Below are 16,359 nucleotides of genomic sequence, written 5' to 3'. Positions count from 1 at the left end.
GCATGCGCAAAAGCATTTTTTTGACACACATCTAACCACATTGGTTAGAAATGTCCATAGACGTAATGAAACATTAACGCATGCGCAGTAGGGATTAAGGTACGCCGAACTAAGGAAAATAGCGTCCTCCATGTGTCTTTTGTTATCCCATCAGGGTGAGTCTGTTTTTAACAACATTTAAATATGTTATGAGAGCACAGCTGCACTTTATGAATTATATTGGTCTGTATAATACAATGCACGATATGATGCACTTTATACATAAAAAAGCACTTTATATGGATCGTCACAATTCAATGAATGACACGTGACACTGCACTGGATTACTATATGTATAAAATGTGGGATATTATCTTAGTATATTATTTGGATAAATGATTGTGTAGCAATATGTTATATGTTCATGTGGCCTCTAGGGGTCTCACTAATTTTATGTGTGTTCTATATTCTTTGTTTGGAACTTGTTGGATGTTGTTGTACTGGGAATTCATGTAATGGAGGTTGAGACATGATGTGAATAAAGAGCCTGGAGATACTCACAGAGTGTGATTTATGACAGGATTCATCAAACAGAACATGGTGGCAGCCGGGCACAGAACCTGCAAATTCTTAGAGCTTATATGAGGCTGGAACTGCACAGATCACTGCAACTGTAAGTACAGATTCCCTGACAGTACAGAAAAATGGAGACTGGTCTGAAGCCCCCTCAGAGACTGGATGTTACTTCATGTAATCTGTCCCAGACTTGGAGACATTGGAAGGAAGAGTTTACACTGTATGTGGATCTGACTGTGGGCCCCACTAATGACAAACGGAAAGTAAAGCTGTTTTCTAACCTAATTGGGGAAAATGGCAGAGAATTAGCCCACACCTTGCTCCCAGACACAGACAACCTCCTCCTAGCAGACATTGTGCAGGCATTTGATAAACACTGTGACCCAAAGAAGAATGAGACAGTGGAAAGATATAAGTTTTTCACAAGACATCAGGAGGATGGTGAAAATGTGGACAGATATCTGACAGAGCTGAGGAGACTTGCAGAAACATGTGGCTTTGGAGAGATCAGGGACAGTCTAATCAAGGACAGAATGGTGTGTGGCATAAAGGACAGTCATCTCAAAGAAAGATTACTGAGAGAGGAAGGCATGACTTTAGAGAAATGTATGCAAATCTGCAGGGCTGCTGAGCTCACAAAGCACAGCCTGAAGATGATGGCAGGCACCAGTGAGAATGATGATGACAAGGTACATGCAGTATCTATGAAAGGAAAGACAGGACCAGACTACCCTACAAACACTGTCCACTGCAAGTATTGTGGGAAAAGACATGAGAGAGACAAAACCAAGTGTCCAGCATATGGGGAAACCTGCAGGTCATGTGGCAAGAAGAATCATTCCTCTGCTGTCTGCAGGCAAGGAAGAGGCATACAGTACAGACAGCTCCACACTGTGACACCAGACACTGACAGTGCAGAGGACATTACATGGCTACAAATGCAGTCTACAACAGAGAAAGTCAATGTAGTCGGGCAGTCAGTAGTGAAGGATGCCAAGCAGCTTTATGCAACATTCTTGTTGGATGAGAAGCCCATTAGATTTCAGCTGGATTGTGGAGCAAGCTGCAATGTAATTTCATTTGATCTGCTAAACAAACAGGTTTCTATTGAGCCAACGGACAAGGTACTGGTGATGTACAACAAAAGTGTTCTGAAACCAATGGGGACATGTAAGCTAAAAATACGAAACCCATGTAACAGAAAGAGTTGTAGAGTTGAATTTACCGTGTTACGGGGTGGTAACCATGTACCATTACTGGGAGTAAAAGCAGTTCAGGCAATGGACTTAATAAAAGTACAGTCTCAGAACATTATGTCTGTTGAAGTTGCCCAGGATATACAAAATCCAAAACTAAATGTAGAGCACAACTTGGACATGCAGAAAATAAAAGCAGAGTATGCTGATGTATTTGAAGGTGATGGATGCTTTGAAGGTAAATATAGGCTAGAAATTGACAACACAGTGCAGCCCACCAGATTACCTACAAGAAGAGTGCCTGTAGCGTTAATGCATCCACTGAAAGTAGAACTGCAAGATCTACAGAGAAGAGGCATGATAGCACCAGTCCATAAGAGCACAGATTGGATCAGCAGTTTGGTCATAGTGCAGAAACCATCGGACAAGTTAAGAATATGTATTGATCCTAGGCCACTCAACAAGGCGCTGAAACGAAATCATTACCCAATGCCAACATTAGATGATGTTCTACCAGATTTATCAAAGGCTAAAATATTTTCTGTATGTGATGTAAAAAATGGATTCTGGCATGTGGCCCTGACTGAAGATTCAAGTTTATTGACAACATTTTCTTCACCATTTGGACGCTTTAAATGGCTGAAAATGCCCATGGGACTAAAACCTGCTCCAGAGATATTCCAGCAGAAATTGATGCAGGCTTTGGAAGGACTTACTGGAGTGAAGACAATAGCGGATGATATCCTAGTAGTGGGAGAAGGTGAAAATATGGAATCTGCAATCAAGGATCACGATCAGAAGATGATACAATTTTTGGACAGATGCAGAGAAAAAAACATAAAGCTGAATTTGGACAAATTCAAATTGAAAATGACAGAAGTGGCCTATATTGGTCATCGACTGACTTCAAGTGGGGTCAAAGTGGATCCTGAAAAGGTGAGAGCAATACAAGATTTGCCTACCCCTACTGATGTTTCTGGAGTACAACGATTTTTGGGCATGGTGAATTATCTCTCAAAATTTTGCAGACATCTGTCAGACATGTGTGAGCCACTGAGACAGCTAACCCACAAAGATGTGCGCTGGGAATGGACAGAAAGCCAGGAGACTGCTTTCCGAGCAGTAAAGAATGCCATTGCAGATACAGCAACCCTAAAGTATTTCGATCCAGATCGAGAAGTGGTGGTACAATGTGATGCTTCAGAAAAAGGCCTTGGAGCCACATTAATGCAGAACAAACAGCCAATTACATTTGCAAGCAGGGCCCTTACAACAACAGAGCAGGGATATGCGCAGATTGAGAAGGAACTACTGGCTGTGGTATTTGGGATGGAGAAGTTTCACCAGTACACCTAGGGTCGACGGGTAACAGTGCAGTCGGATCACAAACCATTGGAGAGCATTACAAAGAAACCATTACTAAATGCCCCAAAGAGACTACAGCGCATGCTGTTGCGACTTCAGAAATATGATGTTGACATCGGGTACTGTCCAGGAAGAGACTTACTGATTGCAGATACACTAAGCAGAGCTTACCTTCCTATCACAAATGATGAGGAGGAATACATTGAAACCATCAATATGTGTAACTACCTTGCAGTGTCAAAAGAAAAGGCCAAGCAAATCCAGACTTTTACAGAGAAGGATAAAAGTCTCCAGAGTTTAAAGACTGTCATCTTGCAGGGCTGGCCAAAATACAAGCAGCATGCTCCGAGGGAAGTCTCACCATTCTTCCACATAAGAGATGAATTGTCAGTGCAGCAAGGAATCATCTTTAAAGGAGATAGGGCTGTTATACCTGAAGTTCTCAGAAGAGGCATATTGAAGACATTGCACTCTTCTCACTTAGGCATGGAAGGATGCCTACGTCGTGCACGAGAATCAGTTTATTGGCCAGGAATGAATGACCACATAAAAAATTACATAGCACAATGTGAAATATGTGCATCCTGCAATGATAAGCAAGCAAAGGAGACATTGCAACCTCATGAAATTCCACATAGGCCTTGGTCAAAAATAGGAACAGACTTGTTCACATGGAATGACAAAGAATACCTGATTACAGTGGACTATTTCTCTAACTTCTGGGAGGTTGATTTGGTGCAGGACACAAGGGCGAGAACAGTGATTAAAAAACTCAAGGCCCATTTTGCCAGGTATGGCATTCCAGATATCGTTTTCTCTGACAATGTGGCACAGTTTACGTCGGAAGAATTCAAAACTTTCAGTAAGAAATGGGAATTTGAACACCAGACGTCTTCTCCAAGATATCCTCAGAGTAATGGGAAAGCAGAGTCAGCAGTAAAAACGGCCAAAAGACTAATGCAGAAAGCAAACCAGGCGGGTGCTGATGTATATCTGTCTATACTGGATCATAGAAACACACCCACCCAAGGCCTAGACAGCAGTCCGGCACAGAGGCTCATGAGTAGGCGTACAAAGACACTAGTACCAACTGCGTGTCATCTGTTAGAGCCAAAGCTGCTGGGAAACATCAAAGCTAAATTACAGAAGAATCAAGCTAGGCAAGCTTTCTATTACAATAAATCTGCAAAGGATCTGCCTGAGCTCCAGAGAAATGACAACATTCGGCTGCAGCCAAGCACCACATTTGACAAACACTGGCAAAAGGCAAAGGTTGTCCAGAAACTGGGACCTCGGTCTTACGAAATTCTAACAGACGACGGAAGAAGACTAAGGAGGAATCGAAGATATTTGAGGAAAACGCAAGAAAGAGATGATTCATGGCCTTTTGAACAGTATCCAGACACCCAAGACAACGACGCAGAAAGTACAAGTCAGGCACCAACAGTGACAGCTGACCATCAGGGTGAGGACTCTGGCCAGAGACAGACAATATCAGAAGAACTACCAGATGTACCAGATGTAGAAAGTGACACATCTTATATTACCAGAGCTGGCAGAATTAGCAAAAAGCCGGCGCACCTCAAAGATTATATCTAACTGGACGTACTAGGTTAATTTCTAACTTTGTCATAGTATACATTAGTTTAGTATCTTTCATTGTTCCTCTAGTTAAAAGAGAAAGGATGTAGCAATATGTTATATGTTCATGTGGCCTCTAGGGGTCTCACTAATTTTATGTGTGTTCTATATTCTTTGTTTGGAACTTGTTGGATGTTGTTGTACTGGGAATTCATGTAATGGAGGTTGAGACATGATGTGAATAAAGAGCCTGGAGATACTCACAGAGTGTGATTTATGACAGGATTCATCAAACAGAACAGATTGTAAAAAAAAACGTGAGCAATTAGCACCTGTATTTAAACTCACTATTGTCAATGATCACTGCTTGAGAAAGGCTCCGTAGGAGCCGAAACATCGCCTGCCATGTGGGTCTAAATAAATAACCACAAAATTTCACTTAATGGAGGAGTGATGCCTAATTTTTTCTAATGGTATTATGACTATTGCAATGTGGATAAATTGCAGAGAAGGCCTGTGCACCCAAGGAATGATAATGTGCAGTTCCATTTTTTGCCATGATTTTATATTTATACGTGTCTACATTATAAACTTTTGTGATGCACTTTGGGGTTCAAAGTCCTCACCACACATCTAGATAAGATCCTTGGGGGTCTCCTTTCAAAAATGGTGTCAGTTGTGGGGGCTTTCCACTGTTTAGGCACATCAGGGGCTCTTCAAACGCGACATGGCGTCCAATCTCAATTCCAGCCAATTTTGCATTGAAAAGTCAAACAACCCTCCTTCCCTTCTGAGCTCTGCCATGCGCCCAAAGACTGGTTTATCCCCACATATGGGGTATCAGCGTACTCAGGACAAATTGAACCCCAAAAGTTATTGTCCAATTGGATCTGAACTAATTTTTTTGTGAAAAAAGTTAAATGTTAATTTTTTTAAACATTCCAAAAATTCCTGTGAAACACCTGAAGGGTTAATAAGCTTCTAGAATGTGGTTTTCAGCACCTTGGGGGGGTCAGTTTTTAGAATGGTGTCACTTTTGTGTATTTTCTATCATATAGATCAGTCAAAGTGACTTCAAATGTGATGTGGTCCTTAAAAAAAAAATGATGTTGTAAAAATGAGAGATCGTTGGTCAACTTTTAACCCTTATAACTCCCTAGCAAAAAAAAATTATGGTTCCAAAATTGTGCTGATGTAAAGTAGACATGTGGGAAATGTTACTTATTAAGTATTATGCATATCATATCGGCATGAACATTCAGAGTTTGAAAATTGAAAAATTTTCAAAGTTTTTGCCAAATATCAATTTTTTCACAAATAAATGCAAGTCACATCAAAGAAATTTTACCACTATCATGAAGTACAATATGTCACGAGAAAACATTGTCAGAATCACCGGGATCCGTTGAAGCGTTCCAGAGTTATAACCTCATATAGGGACAGTGGTCAGAATTGTAAAAATTGGCCCGGTCATTAACCCCTTTATGACCCAGCCTATTTTGACCTTAAAGACCTTGCCGTTTTTTGCAATTCTGACCAGTGTCCCTTTATAAGGAAATAACTCAGGAACGCTTCAACGGATCCTAGCGGTTCTGAGATTGTTTTTTTGTGACATATTGGGCTTCATGTTAGTGGTAAATTTAGGTCAATAAATTCTGCGTTTATTTGTGATAAAAATGGAAATTTGGCGAAAATTTTGAAAATTTCGCAATTTTCACATTTTTAATTTTTATTCTGTTAAACCAGAGAGTTATGTGACACAAAATAGTTAATAAATAACATTTCCCACATGTATACTTTACATCAGCACAATTTTGGAAACAAAATTTTTTTTTTGCTAGGAAGTTATAAGGGTTAAAATTTGACCAGCGATTTCTCATTTTTACAACGAAATTTACAAAACCATTTTTTTTAGGGACCACCTCACATTTGAAGTCAGTTTGAGGGGTCTATATGGCTGAAAATACCCAAAAGTGACACCATTCTAAAAAATGCACCCCTCAAGGTACTCAAAACCACATTCAAGAAGTTTATTAACCCTTCAGGTACTTCACAGCAGCAGAAGCAACATGGAAGGAAAAAATGAACATTTAACTTTTTAGTCACAAAAATTATCTTTTAGCAACAATTTTTTTATTTTCCCAATGGTAAAAGGAGAAACTGAACCACAAAAGTTGTTGTCCAATTTGTCCTGACTACGCTGATACCTCATATGTGGGGTTAAACCACTGTTTGGGCGCACGACAGGACTCGGAAGGGAAGGAGCGCCATTTGACTTTTTGAATGAAAAATTGGCTCCACTCTTTAGCGGACACCATGTCACGTTTGGAGAGCCCCCGTGTGCCTAAAAATTGGAGCTCCCCCACAAGTGACCCCATTTTGGAAACTAGATGCCCCAAGGAACTTATATAGATGCATAGTGAGCACTTTGAACCCCAAGGTGCTTCACAAATTGATCCGTAAAAATGAAAAAGTACTTTTTTTTCACAAAAAAATTCTTTTAGCCTCAATTTTTTCATTTTCACATGGGCAACAGGATAAAATGGATCCTAAAATTTGTTGGGCAATTTCTCCTCAGTACACCGATACCTCACATGTGGGGGTAAACCACAGTTTGGGCACATGGTAAGGCTCGGAAGGGAAGGCGCGCCATTTGACTTTTTGAATGGAAAATTAGCTCCAATTGTTAGCGGACACCATGTCGCGTTTGGAGAGCCCCTGTGTGCCTAAACATTGGAGCTCCCCCACAAGTGACCCCATTTTGGAAACTAGACCCCCCAAGGAACTTATCTAGATGCATATTGAGCACTTTAAACCCCCAGGTGCTTTACAGAAGTTTATAACACAGAGCCATGAAAATAAAAAATATTTTTTCTTTCCTCAGAAATGATATTTTAGCCTGGAATTTCCTATTTTGCCAAGGGTAATAGGAGAAATTGGACCCCAAATGTTGTTGTCCAGTTTGTCCTGAGTACGCTGATACCGCATATGTGGGGGTAAACCACTGTTTGGGCGCACGGCAGGGCTCGGAAGGTAAGGCACGCCATTTTGCTTTTTGGAAAATTAGCTCCAATCATTAGCGGACACCATGTCACGTTTGGAGAGCCCCTGTGTGCCTAAACATTGCAGATCCCCAACAAATGACCCAATTTTGGAAACTAGACCCCCAAAGGAACTAATCTAGATGTGTGGTGAGGACTTTGAACCCCTAAGTGCTTCACAGAAGTTTATAACGCAGAGCCATGAAAAAAAAAAATTATTTTCTCAAAAATGATCTTTTAGCCTGCAATTTTTTATTTTCCCAAGGGTTACAGGAGAAATTGGACCCCAAAAGTTGTTGTCCAGTTTCTCCTGAGTACGCTGATACCCCATGTGTGGGGGTAAACCACTGTTTGGGCACACGTCGGGGCTCAGAAGGGAAGTAGTGACTTTTGAAATGCAGACTTTGATGGAATGGTCTGCGGGCGTCACGTTGCGTTTGCAGAGCCCCTGGTGTGCCTAAACAGTAGAAACCCCCCACAAGTGACCCCATTTTAGAAACTAGTCCCCCCCAAGGAACTTATCTAGATATGTGGTGAGCACTTTGAACCCCCAAGTGCTTCACAGACGTTTACAACGCAGAGCCGTGAAAATAAAAAATCATTTTTCTTTCCTCAAAAATGATGTTTTAGCAAGCATTTTTTTATTTTCACAAGTTTAACAGGAGAAATTGGACCCCTGTAATTGTTGCGCAGTTTGTCCTGAGTATGCTGGTACCCCATATGAGGGGGTGAACCACTGTTTGGGTGCACGTCGGGGCTCGTAAGTGAGGGAGCACCATTTGACTTTTTGAATACAAGATTGGCTGGAATCAATGGTGGCGCCATGTTGCGTTTGGAGACCCCTGATGTGCCTAAACAGTGGAAACTCCTCAATTCTACCTCCAACACTAACCCCAACACACCCCTAACCCTAATCCCAACTGTAGCCATAACCCTAATCACAACCCTAACCACAACCCTAATTCCAACCCTAACCCTAAGGCTATGTGCCCACGTTGCGGATTCGTGTGAGATTTTTCAGCATCATTTTTGAAAAATCCGCGGGTGAAAGGCACTGCGTTTTACCTGCGGATTTACCGCGGATTTCCAGTGTTTTTTGTGCGGATTTCACCTGTGGATTCCTATTGAGGAACAGGTGTAAAACGCTGCGGAATCCGCACAAAGAATTGACATGCTGCGGAAAATACAACGCAGCATTTCCGCGCGGTATTTTCCGCACCATGGGCACAGCGGATTTAGTTTTCCATAGGTTTATGTGGTACTGTAAACCTGATGGAACACTGCTGCGAATCCGCAGCGGCCAATCCGCTGCGGATCCGCAGCCAAATCCGCACCGTGTGCACATAGCCTAATTCTAAAGGTATGTGCACACGCTGCGGAAAACGTTCCGGATCCGCAGCAGTTTCCCATGAGTTTACAGTTCAATGTAAACCTATGGGAAACAAAAATCGCTGTACACATGCTGCAGAAAAACTGCACAGAAACGCAGCGGTTTACATTCTGCAGCATGTCACTTGTTTCTGCGGATTCCGCAGCGGTTTTACAACTGCTCAAATAGAAAATCGCACTTGTAAAACCGCAGTGAAATGCGCAGAAAAACCGCGGTAAATCCGCCATAAATCCGCAGCGGTTTAGCACTGCGGATTTATCAAATCCGCAGCGGAAAAATCCGCAGAGGACCAGAATACGTGTGCACATACCGAAACCCTAGCCCTAACCCTAACCCTAGCCCTAACCCTAGCCCTAGCCCTAGCCCTAACTCTAACCCTAACCCTAACCCTATTCTAACCTTAGTGGAAAAAAAAAAATTCTTTATTTTTTTATTGTCCCTACCTATGGGGGTGACAAAGGGGGGGGGGGGGGGTCATTTATTATTTTTTTATTTTGATCACTGTGATAGATTATATCTCAGTGATCAAAATGCACTTTGGAACGAATCTGCCGGCCGGCAGATTCGGCGGGCGCACTGCGCATGCGCCCACCATTTTGGAAGAAGGCGGCGCCCAGGGAGAAGACGGACGGACCCCGGCAGGATCGGTAAGTATGATGGGGTGGGGGGGGAGCACGGGGGGGGATCGGAGCATGGGGGGGATCGGAGTCTGGGGGATGGAACGGAGCACGGGGGGGGTCGGATCGGAGCATGGGGGTGTGGATTGGAGCACCGGGGGGGTGGATCGGACTGCAGGGTGGGTGGATCGGAGTGCATGGGGGGTGGTTGGAGCACGGGGGTGGGATTGGAGCACGGGGGGGAGCGGACAAGAGCACGGGGGGAGCGGAGCACAGCACGGAGGGGAGCCGGAGCAGTGTACCGGACAGATCGGTGGCTTGGGGGGGCGATCGGTGGGGTGGGGGCACATTAGTGTTTCCAGCCATGGCCGATGATATTGCGGCATCGGCCATGGCTGGATTGTAATATTTCACCAGTTTTAATAGGTGAAATATTACAAATCGCTCTGATTGGCAGTTCCACTTTCAACAGCCAATCAGAGCGATCGTAGCCACGGGGTGGTGAAGCCACCCCCCCTGGGCTAAACTACCACTCCCCCTGTCCCTGCAGATCGGGTGAAATGGGAGTTAACCCTTTCACCCGATCTGCAGGGACGCGATCTTTCCATGACGCCACATAGGCGTCACAGGTCGGATTGGCACCGACTTTCATGATGCCTACGTGGCGTCAAAGGTCGGGAAGGGGTTAACGTGCAAACCACCCTTGGGGGTAAAGGGGTTAACAAACTCATTTTTATGCCGTTTTTGGACTAAAACTAGAAGTAAAATCCTTTTAGTATTTCTTTCCCTTTATCATCCACTTGTTGCAAATTAAAAAGAGACTAAGATAACAAGATTTATGTATTGAAGCTTGGGCAGGATCACGTTAATTAATGGAAATATGCCATGAATTAAATGTCATTGGTGAAACGCAGCGTCATTTCCTATTGATTTATAGAAGAATGATATCTGAAATATGTCATCTTGTCCCTAAATGAGTGTCACAGTATTATGGAATCCTTTCAACAAGTAAGTACCGTATGTTTCATAGAAATATATCGACACAAGAAAAACTCTTTATCCAATAGAAGCAGGAGGTAAGTGCACATAGAAGTCTTCTGTCCATGTTAGCCATGAAATAAAATGTTAACTTATAGGGGTTATTAACTTTTGACCGTACTTTTCTTTTACAAACCATAACAACCTGATTGCAGAAAATCCCGCTGCTGGAATTCCAAGCAATTCTCTATGGGGGATCCTGTAGCAAGTGTTTAATTTCACTGCAGCACCTCTACAGGAATAATGAAGTATTACACCTTGTCCTCTAAAATCAGTAAGCAATGTATGTAAATCCAGGGCCATCCTGGGTCCTCTGGAGGGTCATTTATGGCCGATCTCTGCCACGACAAAGGACTGTTACTTCTGTTAAGAGTTCATTCAGATGACTGCATTGTGGCTGGATTTTAGTGTCTGTACACCACGTTCCAAATTATTATGCAAATTCTGTTTTTCTCAGATTTTTCTCAGATTTTCCCAAATGGTCAATGCAAATGAGTCAGTATAATGTTTCAATCATCAACTGTTTGAGTATAAATCACATTTTATTGGACAAACCTCCCATAGAATCCCTTCTTTGACATCACCTTCAGCATCCATTGAACTTGTGAGTTTTTGGATAGTCTCTACGTGAATTTATTTGCAACCTCTCAGAGCTGCTATTTTGATGTAAACTGTCTCCCAGCCTCATAGATCTTTTGCTAAAGGATACTCGAAAAGTTCCAAGTATGGTTGCAGTCAGGAGATGATGGTAGCCAATGATATTCTTTGCAGCATGAGATAGTCATGCATGAAGATGATTTTGCTATGGATGGCACAATTCACTTTTTGTACCATGGAAGAAAGTAGTCAGTCAGAAACTCTGTATAATTTGCCAAGGTCATTTTCACACCTTCAGGGACACTAAACTGGCATACCAACTCTCTCCTTGTGATTCTGGCCCATAGCTTGACTCTGCTGAAGCCTTCAGGGACATGGTGGCCATCCACCAACCATTCACTACTCCATCCATCAAGACCATCGAGGGTTGCACGGCACTCATCAGTAAAAAAGACTGTTTTAAAACTAGTATTCATATATGTCTGAGCCCACTGAAACCATTTTTTAATTTGACCACTGTTTAGGGGGGGGGGCTGAATAGCAGGATTATGCACAACTGCAAGTCTGTAGAGGATCCTACATCTTGAGGTTTGCGGGACTCCAAAGGCACCAGCAACTTCAAATACCTGTTTGCTGCTTTATAGTGCTATTTTATAAGTTGCTCTCTTAATCTTCTTAAGTTGTCTTGCAGAAACCTTCCTCATTATGCCTTTATCTGCTCTTACCCATTTGTTCTCTGTATCAGCCACAAATCTCTTTATTGATCACATTTACGTTTTCATAAAATATCTAATGTTTTCATACCTAGTCCAAGGCCTCAACCATCAGAACTTAGAGACCCCCGGTTAGGATTCCAACATTCCACCTGCCATGGCACTTGCGGAAAAAATATACAAACCAAGGTATGATTTAGAAAATAACTGCAAAGGACATATTCATATAACCAGCAGCATAAATTTCCATACAGTTGGTTGCATGTAAAACAATTACTAATATCTAGCAGTTGTGGCACCTAAAAAAAACGGTGTCACTAATAATTGTTAGAAAAATGGAAAAGGAACGATCTCACCGATTCCAAGATACGGGAACAGGAGCGCCGGAAACTCTCTGGTCAGGGAATGATCCAGAGATTGATGAAAGGAGACGACAATACCCTGTCAAACCCTATGGGGCTATCAGTAAGCTATCCCCAAAGCTCCTGCCCTTACAAGGGCAGTCCACAGCTACCCCTGTATAAACATGCCCTGCACTCTCCCTGTAGTTAGTCCCGACGCGTTTCCTCCAAGCTAAATCATCAGGGGACCTGCTTGTATAAAGAGATAAGTGCCTACCTGCTCAGAAAGACCTGCCACCCCCTATGCTGTTTTGCAGAGTTTTTTTTTAATATCACTTTGGGTGACTTTCTTTGACTTTTATCCATTAATAATTATTAAAAGTTATGTTTTATTTCCACTCATGCTGTATTATAGACATTTTTATGAAGTTGACTAAGATTTTTTTATTTATTTTATATCAGCATGCACAAGAGACAAATACTCTGACAAAAATGCAGTAAAAAAAAACAACGCAAAAACGCCACAAAAATGCGGTAAGCACTCAGAAAAACCTACTTGACATTGCTTCTTTACTGCTAAAAGAGCAGGTTTTGCCTGCAGAAAAAAACAGCAACAATGTGTGAATATAGCCTTTAGTGGTTTTCCTTTAATTGTGCTCACCTGGCAAACTATTACAGGCATTTGAGATTTCAGTGATTCGAAGAGCCCTGACACATTATACCATCTATCAGTTTACGTGAAAAAAAAAATTACATCTCTACGATACTTAAATCTAATTTGCATAATAATTTGGAATGTGGTGTATACTAGCTACTATTCCTGTCATTAGACCCATGGTTGTGTTGGGAATTCCTGTCGTAAAACTGCTGCTAAACATTGTAGTCATTAATATTATAGTTATTTTTTCTTAAATTCCATAGCTTTCAGTATCATGCAAAGGTGTGGACACAGACAGATGTGGGGCCCTGTGCAAGAATAATATATGGGACCTTTGCAGTCCAATATGTAATCATAATGCACAATTCCACCTGCTTTGGGCCCTCTTACCTCTGGAACCCCTATGAGGCTCCATGGGTTGTGCCAATTGTATGTCCGCCCTTGATCTAATGTCTGGACTGCGACATAAACTTAGGGTACATAGAGAATTTAGAATCGTAACAATAAAGACAATTTCCCTATGCATCTTCCTTTTATAAAACATGTAATAATGCATAAATGTTAACAATTACGATAAATTCTACTCTAGACATCTTTAAACCATAGATTCAGGAACATACATATTTTTCCAGCAGACTAGGAGTTAAAGAAATCATGCGGCTTGTCTACACTGCTGCTCAGGGAGACAGGACACATCCAGCCTGCTGGACTGTGAAGCAGAAAGAGCTTGCTTTAAGACTAAAGTGTCAACTTCAGTCCATCACAACCCCCCCTGTAGCTGCCAGGCTAATGGTTTCTCCCAGCAATATATAAGATCAGTGAACACCATCTCACCTCACAGCAAAGATAGTCAGGATCGAAGAGTTGGAGAGGATCAGATGCTCAAGCACTTCTTCACTGCTTTGGATGTGTTCCGTACCTGAGGTGTGTCTTCTCCAGCCTCACTACAATCTTTTCCACCTAAGATGCTTTCTTGGACATTTTCCTGAAAAGATTGCTGAAGTTGTATCTGCTTTTCTGAGCTTCTGGACTGTCCGCACCATCTAAAATGAATGGAACTTTCTTTAACCAGACAGTCCTGGAACAAGGGGCTTATGACAACTCATCCCAGGGACTTGGATCTTTGATTGGATGTTGCAATGGGACCAGGGCTGTGATTACAAGTGATGGGGGCTCTCTTGTCCTAACTCCAGATGAGAGAAGCCTGTTCATCACCAGGGTGGTCCAGATAGCTGTTCTATGTGTTCTATCCCTTACTGTCATATTTGGCATATTCTTTCTTGGCTGCAACTTGCTCATCAAATCTGAAAGTATGATAAACTTCTTAGTGAAGGACAGGAGACCATCAAAAGATGTGGGCGCAGTGATTCTGGGACTCTACTGAACGAGACAGTCAATCCTAAAACCCTTCTGCAACACCATTGGGATCCATGCCGTAGACCCAATGGAAGCTAAGATGGACATTATTGCATGGAGTTTGGGGTGTCTGCATGGAGTGTGCCAAATGAAAACCCCACCGTGACTGAATGTGAAGAAATTACAAAGCTGCTATCCCTCTTTTTAATGGCTACCTGCCTGTCCCAATGATCTTACTCTGCACTGCAGCAGTCCTTCTTAAGTAATGAACTGTCTTGTATTTTTATACCTGATGGGTTGTGGACAGCTTGTATACCGCTATATCTGTTTTTAATCTGGGGAAGGGGTGGGTTAATATTTTGCATGATGTGTAGCCCAAAATATCTTTCCCTACCTTCGAAATACTGGTATCCCGTTGCTCGCTCCTACTCATGTTGTAGACACGTTTTCAAGCATGTTTCCAAGGCTGCAGTTTCTTCAAAGTGTCTTGCACTATATTTATTGAATACCAAGCATGATGAGGAATGCTCCTTCTTTTGTATCTTTAGTCGATGTCAATTCGATTGCAGTAATCGTTTTTTTTTCTTTTTGTATTTTGACGAAGATGAAAAATAAAACCTGGTATTTTTAAGGATTGTTGCTTATTTCCTATGTAATCCCAAAGGATAGTCATTTCTTAAGGGGTTAATTCCGGATAGTAAAGGTTGCGTTGAAAACAAATTACACGATCTTCCGATCTCTGCAAACTGTGATAAAACTACCATAACCCTGACAATATTACTCAGAAACCCCAATTAATAATTAGTCCTGCAGATAGTACAGCCAACAGATAATTAGTCTCTTGTCTGATATCGGGCATGTATAGAAGTGTCTCCCCCTCATCTCTATCACAATCTATCTAGGCACAAATTGGGCAATTTAATGGGCACATTTTTTGTTTCATCCGCATCAAAGACACATTTTCTGTAGACACCATTCCTATATTTTTCACTGATGTGTTAGAAGGAGAAGCAAAAAAGAAAAATGTGTCCAATTTAGTCTTGACAGATTTGTTTTTTTAATTTTTTTTTCCATTTCATGGAAATTTGTAGCCGATAAGTACGGCACTTCAGGTTGAAATGCAATCGGGATTTTTAAGGAATATATTATGGTTGAGGCTGGAGAGAAAGGATTAGGATTACGCCATTAGCCCCTATACAGTTTTCATTCTGCTATATCTATCCAGTCATTAATAATAAGGGGCAGGGGGCAGTTTTTATGCCTAGTAGGACAACATAATAGCACTATATTATACGTCGTATAACCAACCATAAACTCTAACAATGTTTTCTCAAACTAATGTTAGGATTAAAGAAAAAAAACTCAAAAAACATATTGGAAGGGTTTTATTCCCCTTAGGTGTACATATATTAAACACCGAATGCAGTTGCCTATTGTGGACTAAGGAGCTGAGTAAGCTCCATACTGTATGGATGCCAGCTGTGCTATATGCCCAGCACCTGCCACTAACAGCAGCGACCAGAGCTAGCTCTAGTTGCTGCTTAACCACTTAATGCCGCTGCCAGTCTCAGAATTGTCAGCTAAATAGCACAATTGGGTGGCACAATCGTTTCAGCTTCCATCAGTCCCCCAATGATGCGCTGACTGGGAGCCAGAGGTTTGTCATGACAGCTGGGGTCCTACTGAAGGAGCCAACCTTCTTGGGGCTCCTATGACTGGGCTTCATCGATGATCAGTATTTTTAATATATACTGCAATACTAGAATATTAGTAGTACAGGCGCCCAAATGATTGCAGGTTCAAGGCCCCTGGGGAACTGATAAAAAACCCCAAAAATTAATAAAACAGTGTTTTGTTAAAAAAAAGTATAAAAAGTTTAGAGGTATTAGATTATTCACAGGATTTTTGTTA

The 16,359-nt window shown here is 41.9% G+C and overlaps 1 protein-coding gene across 1 annotated transcript; it reads left to right on the top strand.

Annotated features, from left to right (window-relative positions):
* The first annotated feature begins 13,935 nt into the window (after window positions 1-13,935).
* Window positions 13,936-15,067, top strand: RPRML (reprimo like). Its single transcript, XM_069755681.1, has one exon. It carries the CDS (start codon window positions 14,141-14,143, stop codon window positions 14,474-14,476), a length of 336 nt encoding a protein of 111 aa, XP_069611782.1. The 5' UTR covers window positions 13,936-14,140; the 3' UTR covers window positions 14,477-15,067.
* The last annotated feature ends 1,292 nt before the right edge of the window (window positions 15,068-16,359 follow it).

This window comes from Ranitomeya imitator, chromosome 2 (genome assembly GCF_032444005.1).
Source record: "Ranitomeya imitator isolate aRanImi1 chromosome 2, aRanImi1.pri, whole genome shotgun sequence".
NCBI lineage: Eukaryota > Metazoa > Chordata > Amphibia > Anura > Dendrobatidae > Ranitomeya > Ranitomeya imitator.
This window is presented reverse-complemented; position numbering and strand designations above follow the sequence as displayed.